The sequence below is a fragment of the Triturus cristatus genome, chromosome 1_2, assembly GCF_964204655.1.
Source record: "Triturus cristatus chromosome 1_2, aTriCri1.1, whole genome shotgun sequence".
Classification (NCBI taxonomy): domain Eukaryota; kingdom Metazoa; phylum Chordata; class Amphibia; order Caudata; family Salamandridae; genus Triturus; species Triturus cristatus.
Genome location: NC_140580.1, coordinates 784,626,134 through 784,640,748, shown reverse-complemented (window position 1 = coordinate 784,640,748; position 14,615 = coordinate 784,626,134). Strand labels below are relative to the sequence as shown.

The 14,615-nt window shown below is 44.6% G+C and overlaps 1 protein-coding gene across 31 annotated transcripts in view; it reads right to left on the bottom strand.

The window, feature by feature from the left end:
* The window catches only part of ANK3 (ankyrin 3), a 1,906,984-nt gene that overhangs the window by 419,352 nt on the left and 1,473,017 nt on the right, over positions 1–14,615 (bottom strand). For all 31 annotated transcript variants that reach the window (XM_085608804.1, XM_085608807.1, XM_085608799.1 and 28 more), the window contains 2 exons: positions 818–916; positions 634–732 (listed from right to left, as the gene is read on the bottom strand). In XM_085608804.1, coding sequence (XP_085464930.1) covers positions 634–732; positions 818–916 — 198 coding nt within the window. The remainder of the gene's footprint in view (positions 1–633; positions 733–817; positions 917–14,615) is intronic.

Sequence of the window (14,615 nt, the reverse complement as noted above, 5' to 3'; positions counted from 1 at the left end):
CTAGAAGCAAGCATGCACACTGCTCAAAGAATGAAGCAGACCCACAAGCTGGCACAGGAGAGCTGCATGGACATCAGACAACAATGAAGTCTATCCTGCATCAGCTGTTCTAGAAGCAAGCATGCACACTGCTCCATGGGTAAGTCTGAGGAAACACAGTCTATTAAACTGGAATTGTAAATCTCATTCTATTTCCCTTGTCCCATTAAATATTAATGATGTGCCTTTTCTGTTAGAACTCCTGTCTCTGTGCGTTTAAATGCATAAGTTGCAAACCATTCCAGCATCCCTCCTGTTAACCCACATGTAGGACTACAAGAGAACACCCAGTTAAAAAAAAAACAAATCAAAGTGAGGGAGTTCTGCTAGCCTCAATTCTGTGTCACTTATATTTTACTTAAGATAGTTTACATCTGAAAGCGAGGATGCTTAGAAAACACCGACTACCTCTCCTCTTGTCCATTTATTAGGTCCTTTCGTTATACTGTAGCCCAACAATAAGTGACATGGCTTTGTGTAAGAGTTTTCACATATTAGATTTACTCAAAGCTCTGATTAATCATAAAACAAAGGAATCCATTCACTGCTGGCATTAGAGGACGTCACACAGCACCGCTTGGTCTTGGGACTTACCACAGTGATTTCGTTGGGGGAGGCACCATGGTGCAGTAAAACATTGATGACGTGGGTGTGTCCCTGCTGAGCTGCTTGGTGCAGAGGAGTGTACCCGTTCTGCAGAAAGGCAAGAAGACACACCTTAAGGTCGCTGGTTCACTTGTTTATTACTTAATGAGCTGAAGATCACCGGTGAACTCACCTTTGTTTTGGAATTCACTTTAGCTCGATGCTGGAGAAGATAATTCACCATTTTTATGTTCCCGTAGTGGCATGCGACGTGCAGGGGGGTGTAACCCATCTGTGGAAGAAAAGAATACGGGTGAGTGACGACGTCCAGCAAACAACAAGTACATTACCTAAATCTACGCACTTTTATGACCGCAAGTTCATATTAAAAGCAATCTACCAAGGGCGACTAAACTAACAGCCAAATACGTCACTAATAAAGCTGTGGAAAGAACATATTAGTTAACTTGAACGGACGATTCCACATACTCTAAAGGGCTCGGACTTATCTAGTTTCTTCACAATATATATTTTTTTAAACATTAACGGTGTTCGTTAATGCATCACTATCCACACCGAGAGCAGAAGTTGGGATATGATATTCAGAGTATACGACCGAAGGCGCACTGATTATGAACTAATATGTAGTGAAAAAAGCGTTTTTTGTGGGGTTTTTTCTTAGCAGAAAAAGCGAACGCGTGAGTCGGAAGATTAAAAGAGCCTTCAGCGGGCCTGGGATTTCTTGGCAGTTTACACAGAGTTCAAAGTGCAGAGAACTCCCAGAGATCTGAAACAGGTCTTTAGAGGAAATTAATAGGTCGGTATAGATACAAGGCCTTGTAAATACAGTAGAAGAACATTTTGGGTCTCTTTATGAGTTGCACGACAATGGTGGGATGGACCCCGAAAATTAACGGTTCTGTGCAGTATCACCTCCTCATAACCATGCAATTACGAGGTTTTGGAAAATAACATGCACGGTGCCGAATAACATGTTTTCTCCGCCTAACAGGACAGTTACCAGGGACGTCATATACCTCTTTTGGTAGGTGAAGTGTGCACGGGTTTTACCACCTGCAGTATATATATTTTTTTTAATTATTACAGTACTATGTTTTTAATTAAGCCGGATATAAATTTTCAATTTGGGACTGTTGGATCACTATAAAAAAACAGCCGCTATAAGGCCAGCATGAAGCTTAGATCCTTTGCATTGATTGGAATCATGGGTTGAAGCAAATGGACTGTATGCGGCACATTTCAATTTTAGGATCCGAAAGCCTTGATAAAGCTCGGTGGAAGGTGAGAATTCATATCAAAGAGACAATGGGCAGCGGAGAGAACCTCATCACAGTCCCCAGAGTTAATAAAGCCAGGTCCGGAGGCCGCCGCTTCTCGATCCACACGGCCAAACACTGGAACAACCTCCCCCAGAGACTGAGAACTGAACCCAATCTCCTTCAGTTTAGGAAGGCACTGAAGACTCTTCTCTTCCCTGACCCTTAACCCCCTCCACCGCTGACCCCCCTTGAGTTCAGGTTCTATCGCTGGGATGCTCTAGGGTTACTACGCGCTCTACAAAACCTTAAATAATAATAATAATAATGGGCCTTAGGTTCACACATTAGGAATACTGACATGGGCGTCCACAGAAATTTTTCCAAGGGGGGGCAAAATGTTAACGTCATCACCATCCTCCGACATGATGTGTGCCAGGTGGGGACCAAGAAACACTGGGGCGCAGGAGGAGCCATGGGGGACAGGAAGCAGGCTGCATATGATCTCATACACCATAGGGTTGTTGTGCCACAACCATCTCTTTCTTTAATAAAGTAAGATTTCTCTGGTGGTTAATGCAAAGATCTGTGTTTTGTCTACACCCAGTTAAGAATCATGAAGTTTAACATGCAAATTTAAAATTTGTACTTTATGTATCAAGGTAAGTGGGTTACTGCTTTTGCCATCCTCTTGTTATCTGCTGTTCATAACTTGCAATAATTCTAATATATCACAGAGAGATATGGATTGGCATCAAGGAGCTACATGCAAGTGTCAAGGCATGGGTTTAGAACCTTATTGTTATTTTCAAAATCTGTCTGTTAGCAAGATTGCCAAAAGAGGTCATTCAGAAGTAAGAAAGTCTAACAGGGTTTTAAATCATGACTTTGTGTTTCTCCCGACCAGGCACTCTTGACAATTTGTAATCCTCATTGTCTTATGTAACATACTGTAGATTGATTTGAACACTTATGATTGATTGTCTTTTTTTAACGTGTGCGTGTGATGTAACATACTCTGACACCCTACACTTGGATTAGAAATGCTATGAAACAATTAAGTAAAAAAAATGAGAACATTTTTAAAATCATAATTTGTGTAATTACCCAGATCTGACATACTTACGGTGTGTGCTCATCTCTTATACACAGAGGTTGAACAACGTCAAAAACCTCCAAATCAAATTTTCCTTGTACAGATCACAAGCTGTGTGTCTTAGTTTCCCTCGATTGCATTAGCATTTAGGTGTTAGGCTCCAGGTAGTTCCCACCATGGTGATACTCAAACAAAAGGAGTGCTGATGGCCCTTTAAATTAGGCCCTTGTTTTGGGGTTCCACCGGGTGATACTCGAACAAAAGGAGGGCTGATGGTCATTTAAAGTAGTCCATTCTTTTGGGTCCACCTGGAAGTGAAAATAAAAAACGCCCCTTCACCGCCTGCAGGTTGATGCTGTAGGAGAGTAGGATCTGCTTCTTATGGTTACCCCAACTTTTTGCTGATGTTTCACTGTTTTTCGACTTTAGTCTGGCTGGGGCCCTGCTATTCAGGACCCCAGCCTAGCTGTTTCCTCTTTATAATGGATTCCAGGTACCTTACAGGTTGGATTCTGGAGTGCCGTTTTAAGTCCCTAGTATATGGTATACTATGTACCCAGGGCATAGGTACCCTAGAGGCCTACCAGGGGCTGAAGCATGTATTATGCCACCCCTGGGAAGCCCTCCAAAATGACACCACTTGACTGCCACTGCGGCCTGAGCAAGGTGGTGCATGCACCCCTTACTGTGATATAGGTTACCTGTATCACTACCCATACACACACACATATAAACCTATAAGTCACTTCTATGGCAGGCCTTATCAATCCTGAAGGCAGAGTGTTTGGTTTTCATGTGAGAGGGTGCCCCTGCATGAGCAGAGCCCCTCTGCAGCGTTCGGAGTCTATTCTCTGATGCTGTTTGTGGTGCAGCCTGACCATAATCTTAAGTGCATTATAACCTCGCGGTAATTGCTAACTTTGGGATGGCTGCACGGAAACATGTTGTGTTTGGTGTCAAACACCTTGGATTCCTACCCCCATACCAGTAACTGGTGTGGGAGTAGGATCCCATTCCTTCTAGAGGGAGAAACATGACAGCACCGGTATACCCGGTACCAACTTAACAGAGCCCTGGCATCACAAAATGGATGCTGCAGCCACAGACACAAGTCTGGCCTCCTGCTGCTGACCAAAACTCCAGCAGGGGAGGCCTGGACAATAGATTTCCTGTCACAGGGAGGTGTAACCACCTCCCAGACAGGCTGATGTGTATTGGGGCTGGGCGGGAGCACTCCCAGAGTGCTTTGAAGTCCTGCACAGGGGGCACATTTGGTGTCCCTGTGCATAGTCAAGCTCAAACCAGTTGCAGGGGGCTACCAGCCCTGCTCTGGCGCGAAACTGGACAAAGGAAATGGGTGTAGCCACCCCTCTTTCTAAACCCTCCCATAGGTGGGTCCCCTGAGTTAGTCCAACCCCTTCCTTAGGTATAAGTAAGGAACCTCTGTAACCAGAACTTTAGATATCCCTGGACGAAACTCTGAAACTGAATCCTGGAACTTCGACTTTCTACTCAAGACTAGAAGACTGAAGATGAAGATGAAGAATCTTCCTTGGAGTTAAGGAGTGACTCCCCTGCTTGGCAGGCACCAACAACGCATCTGTCCGGTCTGCATCTCCGAAGCTCCCGCCGGACGGTGAAAACTTTGCAACACCAGAGGTGGATTTCCAGACTTCCCCAAGGCTGACCTGAGTCCCCAGCAAAGCTGAGACCCGTTGCTGTCGTGGGTAACGTGGAACTGGAACCCCTGGACTCCGTGCACATTTGCAAGTGCATCACCTTCCTGACGACTCTCAAAGCTGTGCTTTGGGTTTACTTGTAGCCCGACCCAAGCAGAAAATCCACTGAAGATTGCTGGCCTACCCACTTTGAGTGACCCGTGGGCCGCCATTTTGTATTTCAGCTGGAGGTACCTTCACGATCCCTTGTCCGTCGACTTGTGGGTCCCAGAGAAGGCAACTCTGATTTTCCTTGGGCTTTTCTGGTTGCTCCAGACGTGCCCCCACTTGCCCTTGCTGGGTGAGTTCCTCGGACCTTGCTGGTCCTAACCGAAGCCATTGTTCTCTTTCTGCATGGGTTGCTGTTGCCAAGGCTTGGTGTGTCCAATCCGGACCCCGACACTGCAGCACTCGACATCCTTCGTGGGACAGCTCGAATCCAGCTCCTGGTTGTCCTCGACATCTCCTGGTCCTCGTGGCTGAAGAGTCAAGCTTCCCGTCAACTCACCTGAAGCACCCGACATCGGTGAGCATTCGACTATCGTGCCCCTGGTCACTGGCAAGTGACCCAGACTCTGTCCCCTCTGCTTTCAGGTTCTTCTCATCTTTGATCCAGGCTTGGATCTCTTTGGACACTTCGCATCTTCCCGGCAGCACCACTTCTTCACCAGCTTCCATTGAAAACGACGACGCAACCCGACACCATTTGACACCTATGCACCCGGCTCCCCTGGGTTAGGTAACTCGAGTTCTCCGGTGCTCCCGTGGGTGTTGGCCCTAGACACCTCTAGGTCCAAAAGGTTTTGCTCCTAGTCTTCTCCTAAGTGTCCTTAAACTTTAAAATTCCAACAGCGACTTTCCCCATAGAAGCTAACGGCACTCGCGGCTGTGTTCCCACACTGCACGCGTCCCCCGTGGGTCCCCTGTGTCACTACCTTGGGTGGTTCTGAAGGGGCCCAGCGCTTCTACAGGCTCTAGACCTTGTATCTAGTCAAGTCGTGGTTCTTATACCACTATTTTAGTATATGGTTTGGTACGCCCCTAGGGCTAACTGTATGTATATTGTGCTATTTACTGTTGATATTTGCCTTGTAACTTGTGTACTTCGACTTCTAGCCTCATAAAGAGACTAGAGGGGTGTGTTTTAGAATAAATACATATATTTTATATATACCTGGTGTGGTTCTCCTTTCATTTGGTCATTCAAGAGATTATAGACTGGTAAAACAAGCTGCTTTACATTCCTTCAAGACTCTCCATAGCTACCACTAGAATAGCTTTCAATAAAGGTTACTTTTAACCTATCATCCATAAGGGGTTGTTTGGACTGGTACATGGTGCCCACTATAACTAGTGGACAGCATATACCAGGCCAACTTCTCACAGATGCTCAGAATAAAAAGCGGTCAGTGGCGGGTGCTGCTGAATGTGTCATGGTGTTGGCAAATTACGCCAGGCCAAAATCAGCATTACCTCATGGAGGGCACCCTGGATCCTGGACCATGCTTAATAACGGCCCCGGGATCTGGCAGGAGCACCCTCATGTTCTGCACTGTAATGAACACATGTATTACCCCACATGAGGTCATTCTCAATATACTGTAAAGGTATGTGGTAAATCACCCGTTTTAAAGTGCACCAATCTCTGAAGGGCGTGGGTTTACCTCAAATAAATAACACTCACAAGCAAGTGGTAAATGCTTTCTACCATCTATTAACAATGTGTGCCAGGACAGGTTGCCCAACAAATACGCAAATTACACAAACAGTTACATTAGTTTGGTCTAGTTCTTACGCCGAGGGTTTAAGAGGAAACAGCACCTTATAGGCCTAATTCTGAGGTGGGTGGAGGCAAATGGTTATATTTTTAGTTCTTACTCCTGTTATGAGCTGATCATACATGCCGTTTGCTCTTGTGTTTGCTCATGCAATTGTCAATAGGGTCCTACCAGGAGGATATTTGAGGTACAAATCTGTACGCTAGGAGTAATAACATTAAAAACTTGCCATAGGAAACGTTTACTCATGTTGTTCCTTATTTCAGGGCACATGTGCAAACACATACCACATTGCCAGCACCCAAATAATAATGCTGTATCAGGTGCCTGAATTGTTATCACCAGCAAAGCTGCCATCGGAGACTAAACTAGCAACAAACAAATTCACAGATTTTAGCACCAAGAGTGTTTAAAGTCAGGCGCGCAACGCCCATTGCGCTCAAAGGGCTTCAGCAGCCCCCCTCGTGTGTGTCAGCCTGGCTGAGACAGCTTCCTGGGCACACACACAGCCGCACCCGAGCATTTCACACAGGTCTTTAAAAGACCATTTACTTGTTAATGAGGCTTTGTTGTGTTTTAACCCCTTCTTAGAGCCCCTGCATCTCCACTCTGCATTTGGCTGGATGAATTAGCACCCCCCCACCTCCCCGAAATTTGACTGTAGTTGCGCCTCTGTTTAAAGTCGAGGTAGGAGAGAGATGAGTTGGCGTGAGGTGTAAAAGAGGGTTGAACGAGGGATTGAAGACTCCGCCTGGTGATGGTCATGGGCGCCTGCAGGGAGGGCAAGGAGGGATGCTCCAGGGGGGGGGGGGCAAGCGTCCCTCCTTGCCCCCCCCCCCCCCTGCGGACGCCCATGAATACTGATTTCCTAATTGTGAGTATACATTTTTTTAAGCAGTGGGCTGTGGGACCACCGCCTCCTCCTCAAAAATATTATTTTAACATTGTCAAAGGGGAAAGGGTCCTTTTCCTTTGCGAAGGGGTTGCCACCACTTTTAAACCGGTGGTAAATTATTACTGTTTTGTGACCGGATTTCACCCACAACACACCACTTCCAAACACCGAATCTCAAATGCAAATTGCAATTCAGTAACAAGTTACTGAATCACATTTTGAATTTTGTACATTTGAGAAAGTATCTTTGCGGTCGCAGCAGGCCAATTCAGTGAATCGGGCTGTTTGCGACCACAAAAATGCTATGTACATCTATCCCATCTTATGAACAAGAATTTATCTAAAAATGGAAAGGAAAACAGTGTCTTGAAAAAACTTCAAAGAGGTGGATAAATGTTTGGAAATTGATTTTTTATGTATGCATCAAAATGTAATTTATTTAGACAATTCTAGGTTAAATTAGAAATGCATAGTGTTTCAAAAGTATTTTTAAAGACAAAACAAATTCATGTTTTATAGAAACCAATAAAGGGTTCTCCGATCTAGTTCTTTTCCCATTTAAAATTTGACATACATTGAGGTTACTGTTTTTTTGGAGTGCCATTGACACTGTACTATCTTTCTCCCAAAACACCCATTTTCTTTTTCTGCCAAACCTTTTTCCCCCACATCAAATTGGATAAAAAAAAACACCTGTGGGACAGGACAGTCATATGAAAGTCTGCGTCCTGCATGCCCAACTAAATCATCCAGTCTACCGGGTCCGTAGCTGAAAGAACCTGGGCCAAGCTGAGCATTTTGAATTCTTTCCTTCTAAAGGAAAGCACCCACGAATCAAAGGTCCAAATTCAGCCTGAGCCTACTGTTCTTTTGGACACCAGGAAATAGAGGGATTAGCACCCACTGCCTTTTCTTCCTTAGACACCTTCTCTTTTGTTTTTTTATCAAGTATTGACTAAACCACCCTGGCAAGGACGAAGGCATGTTCTGTCAAAGTAAGGGTGAAAAAATGAGGAATTGGAGTAGGGATTGACAAAAAAGGGATAGCTATAACACTGGCTGACAACCTACAGAACCCACAGTCTGATGTAACAGAGCACTAATTTGGCAGATGAAAAATCTATTTTGCCCTCCACTGGCCACAAGTGACCCCCATAGGGGGAATACGAGCAGTTTGGTGATGGTGGTGGCAGGGGAAGAGGAAGAAAAGGACTGGTCATGCTGCTTTTTGCTCTGTCTTCTGCTGCCACCACATCCCCCCATAGAAGTTGACTAGGCTGCTGAACAGGCTGGCATGGTTGCCCATATCAACAAGCCAGGCCCTCAGAGTAACAGATTAACTTTCGGGATTGCGGGTGAAACTGTTCAATGGGAAATACAAGCCCAATGAACGAGCTGAAGCATGGCTGTTATGAACCACTCCAGAGTGGAAACTACCTTATCTAATAGAGACATGTAGCCGCTGATTCCTCATCTTACTATTCTCCCCAGGTGCCAGACTGGATCCGGAACTTTATTAAGCATTACCTCTGCACATCAGTAGAGGGTGTCTAGTAACTCCGCAGAGACGTCGTTCCCCCAAATGTGCCATCAACAGAGTCCATATAAGCCCTCCCCGACGCAATGACGTCAGTTCCTACTTTTCCGTGCTAACAATGCGGATCCGCGCAGAAGTTCCTTCAAGCGTTTTTCGGCCTACTTGATGTTTTTTCATCGACGGAGCAGTGTGTCCCTTTTTCTCCCTTCATCAAAGTCCTCTGGGTTCAAGCCTTGTGAGTCCTGTAGACAACAGATGTCTGCCATGGACCCTCACTCATTTTGCATGTGGTACCTGGGTGAGCACCATGACTCCGAAGAGTGTGACTCCTGTTGCCAGCCCTGGGCAAAAGCGTGCAGGGAACCTCGCATGACGCTCCTTGCGGTGCAGATGTCACAGTCATCAAAGTCTTCTTGTCATCCTCAATTCCCTACACACTCTATGGACCACCAGCCCATCCGCACTAGGAGCCATTCCCAAGGGCATCATTCTGCTTCGATGTCCGGAGGTAAGCCTTGGTGACAGCGGTCAAAGTCTCAACGCCACCTGCCTTCGTTCACCTACCACTGGTACCCACTCTTCTGTTGAAGAGTCAGGTCATGGGTCCGCCACTCGTCTACCCACCTATCCTGGGGCCGAGGCCTTTTTGACCCAGATGAGAAAATATTCTCAAAGTCTTCATCCTATTTTTGGATTGTCACCTCCCTCTGGAGTGCCCTTGGGCCCTACGGAAGTGCATGAGGTGTGTCTGTGACCCCGCCCGCGGGTTCTCCCCCGGCTTCAGGTCTGCCTCCTTTGTCTAACACCATAGCAACACCAGTGCACAGCCAGTCAAGGCTCCAACCTTGAGCTCTTGCTTCTGGTCTGTCTAATCTGATGTCAGCGTCAGACTTTTGTCTGCCAGTTCCCATAGTGGTGCCGTTGACTCTGATTGACACTCCTTCTGATGTCGAGGTGTTGCGTTCTCAATGTCAAATGGCTTTGGTTACGGTATCGGAATGCGGCGCCGATGATGCTGATCATCTCAGACTCCCTTCCTCTGGTTTTTCCTTCTGAGGACCATACTTGTGGAAGTACTACAGATGATGTGGTGTGTCCGCCTCCCATTTCGGAGATGGCTCCACCTCCTATGCAGACTAACTGGTTACTTGACTTGGGTGATGCCAGTGGTTTGGAATCTTCTCCAGCCTTCTGTCTCCTCCTGGTTTGGCTACCGAGGCAAGTTCTGCTCTGGCGGACATGCTCAATCGAGTTTCAGTCGTACTGCATTTACAACGTCCTTATGTGGAATTGTCAACAGAACCTTTACTTGGCATTCTACATCCTGACCAGTCTAACGTTGAGCCTGTACTTCCTTATAGTGACTGTCTTTTGATATCCTACTGGGTTGTTGGGCTAAATCTGAAACATAGCCCCCTTTGGATCGCTCTATTTCTCACAGGCATCGCCCAGCCCCGGGGAATCCCTCCCATCTCCCAAGGAGCTCTGTGGTTCAGGCTGCTTGGGCCACCCAAAATATGGATTTTCTTCCTCCTGTCCCTCGGAGAAAGAGGCCAGGAAATTTGACACTTGTGGTAGGCGTATTTTTTCTTCTTCTAGAGCTGCCCTGTGGTCTCTGAACACTTCTTTTGTCCTCGCCCGCTTCTAGCATGCCTTATGGTACTTACTACTTTTGGTATTCACAGAATGCACTTACTTCTTTTGGTATTCACAGAATGGATTTACGACTACTAACTTTACGTCCGCACTCGGGCCGGAAATTCCGGCCCGGAGGCGGAGCTTCCGGGCTGGAGGCGGAGCTTCCGGCCCAAAGGTGGAGATTTTGGCCATGGCTAAATCTCTGCCACTGGCCAAAATCCCCACCTCCGGCCCGGAAGCTCCGCCTCTGGGCCGGAAGCTCCGCCTCCGGGCCAGAAGCTCCGCCTCCGGGCCGGAATTTCCGGCCCGAGTGCGGACGTAAAGTCAGTAGTCGTAAATCCATTCTGTGAATATCAAAAGTAGTAAGTGCATTCTGTGAATACCAAAAGTAGTAAGTGCATTCTGTGAATACCAAAAGTAGTAAGTTTAGGATTTTGTCTTAAGTTAATTCTGTGAATCGGGCCCAAAGTAATTATGGAAGAACACAAAACAGTCAATCAATCTAGAAGTCAAAAAAAGCGTGAAAGAAAAGCAAGAAATAAAACATTACAGCTGGCAAAACAGCAAGAGCCAAAGTATATCCTATATTCAGTTCAACCAGGGTGAGTAAAGCCAGGACTGACCCAATCAGGATTTCCACAAGTACTGACAACATGTCAAGCAGAAGCCAAAAGGATCGGGAAATGGAGAACGATAGCTTAGAATTAATTAACCAAAGTAAATCAAGGGAGAATGACTCCCCAACCACAGTAGGCTCAGGCCACTGGAAGAAAACGATCACACATACCCTAGAAGGTTCAGAGAGTACACCAATAAAAGAAGCAACGACAACCGCCCCTGGGGAAGAAAGTACCAAAGAGACACTGAAAACAGCAATAAACCAATAAGAACAGTTACAAGAAGAAAGTATGGTACAAACATCAAAAACAACATTCTCAGATACTACTCCCCATGGGATAAATTTGAAGGCCAATGATCTACTATAAGGAGCAGCTCCAAAGAAACAAGTCTCTAATGTCGCAAATTTAAAAGACTCACTGAACGGGAAAACTAGACAGCAAGGGAGGCTAAAAAAAGTCCAAGGAGGCACGGCAGAAGAGTCTGAGCCATGCTGTCTAGAGCAGAATGAAATAAACAAGCAGAAAGAGAACCAGCAGGCAGATTCATCCCCATTTCATATTTCATCACTTAATGTAAGAAAAGGCAGTGTGACCCAGCAGGGAAATCTCAGGTTTAACATTCAAAACCATAATAAGTCGAGTATAGTGGAAGGTAAACAAGTAGATTCACCTTGGGTAAAAATTCGAGAGACCGAGCCACGTTGCCCAGAGCAGAATGAAATAAGCAAGCAGAAAGAGAACCAACAGGCAGATTTGCCTTCATCTCGTATCTCAATACGTAATGCCAAGAAAGGCCAGCAAGTCCCAACAGGAAACCTCAGATTCCATATCCAAAACCATAACAAGTCAAGTACAGTGGAAGGCAAACAAGTAGATTCACATGGGAAAAAATTTGAGTGCAAGAATCTTTAATGCAGCAAATAATTTTAACATCAGAATATGAATCAGCTCATAACGCCCTATTAATTGTCACAATCTTGAATTTAAGATGCACTCATCCCTCTTGTGATATAGTGCTGACAGGAGACTTTAATTCTAACTTAATCTACTCTCCGGGCGAAGATGAGAAACTAGCAGTTGACGACATATTCTGCAATGTTCATCCTCAATATCAACTAAAGACAGCCTGTCCTGATCATATAGGCCAACATCTGGTAAAGGCATTAGAGTATTAGGGAATGAGAGTCATAAATGGCAGATCGACGGAAGATACCCCTCCAAAGCACACATACCATGGAGTGAAGGTGCGATCCAGACTTGATTATATGGTAATTTCACTACCACTGATGCCATTTCTCTCCTAATTCTCTATTGAATACACCACTCAGAGTGACCACTCTTATCAACACATTTATTTCAACCTAAGAAAAGGCTAATCCAGTAATGGAGGGTAACATCTATTCAATTGTTCTAAAAGCACCTAAATGGACAAACAAAACCTTACAGGATCTACAAAACACAATAAAAGAATTAATAATAGCCAGCGGCTATGAGGGTCCCAATACAACACAAGCCTGGACAAACATCACTTCAAAATTTACATCATTAATGTTGGGAAAACAAAAACAGGCATCAAGAAATAAAAACTGTAAGGAATTAACAAGTGAAGTTTAAATCCTGAAGCGTGAAGTAAAGAAAGCCTTTAGGAAATTAAAAACAACGGATCCTCATCAAACAGCATGGGACTCTGCACGACAGCTGAGAAAAGAATACAAAAAGAAGTTATGGAAAGACAAAAGAAATAGAAACGAGATATTCTTGTCAAAACTACTGTTTAATGCTAGGCAAATCAAGTCCAGCACCTTTTGGGAAATAATAAACAACCAGAATAGGTCAGTGAATGCCTTAACCTCAAATGTACAAGAACAATATTTGGCCAATTTTCTAACAAGAAGATTTATGGACATCACAGCTCCGGAACAACTATCTCTGAAGTACCTGGTTGGCTTTTACCAAGAAACCCAGAGACAGCAACTGGAAAAGCAGAAAACTCCGGCTGCGGAATAAATGGTATTCGCAGTTCAAAGGAAAAAACTGACTTATCATCTTATTCAGCAGATGAAATAATCAACACAATACGGAAAGGCACAGGAGATAGAGCACCGGAGCCTAATGGCATCCCTCAAGCAATTTTTAAACAAGATCCAGCTTTCTGGAACAAACATCTAGACACACTCTTTAAAGAAGTCGAGCTACTAAATCAGATTCCATCCAGTTGGCAAGGCTCAATTAATACACCGATCTATAAAGGCGGAGATAGAACAAGCCCATCAAATTATAGGCTAATTGCCCTATTAGATGTAGAATCTAAGTACTATGCCTCTTTGATCTTGGCAGACCCAATTGATTGGTCGGACAAGTTTAACTTGATTCTCATTAACCAGACAGGTTTCAGAAAAGGGATCGGAATGATCACAAATATTCTAACTCCCTCACTAATAGCAGAAAAATGCAAGCAACAGAAACAACAACTACACATTTGCTTCATAGATCTAAAGGCAGCCTTCGACAGCGTGGATTGTCACCACCTGTGGAAAAAACTGAGAGCATGGAACATCCTTGATACAATACTAAGAGGTATACTGTTATTCTACTCCCAAACATGGATAAGAACAAAGTTGGGTGATGGCTCCAGATTATCAAGAAAGCTGAACACAAATAAACGCTTAAAACAAGGATGCGTGTTGGCGCCGCACCTCTTTAATCTGTTGATTTCTGACCTGACGCAACGGCTTGAGAAGATCAACTCTCATTCACCGCAATAGGGAAAGCTATCATTATCGCATCTATCATAAGCAGACAATGTGGTGTTAATGAACCTAACTAAGGTTGGTCTCCAAAATCACTTACTGAAATGATGGAATATATAACAACTAACAAACTAGAAATTAACACATCTAAAAGTAAAACAATGCTCATCAGCAATCGTCCTAGCACCAAGGAGAACATCTGGCTTGACGGTAAACTGCTAGAGGAAGTAAATAAATACAACTACTTGGGGTTCACATGTATTATAGACTAGATCATCAAGAGCAGAAAAACGGTATGTCACAGAGAACGAGCGCATTAGCTTTTGCTTTTAGGACACTGGCAAAAAAATTGAAGGGCCCGTCCTATAAACCTTTGTTTACTGTGATAGCGGCAAAAATGCTGCCAACAATATCTTATGCTAGCATTGCTTTACACAGTAAGGATTCTGTACTTTTGAACAAACTGTTAGTTACAACCTACAAAAAGGTCTTTCAGATCCACCAGTCAACATCACCAGCACAGAATGTGGGCTTATAAATGAAACAATAGGGAGAAAGTATACCACAATAAAGCTCTGGCATCCACAAACAGAATTCAGCATGTTCCCTACTCAATAAAGCCCTATGGAGAGAACTTGAAAATGACAAAAAATCAGTATACACTCAATATCTACAAAAAGTG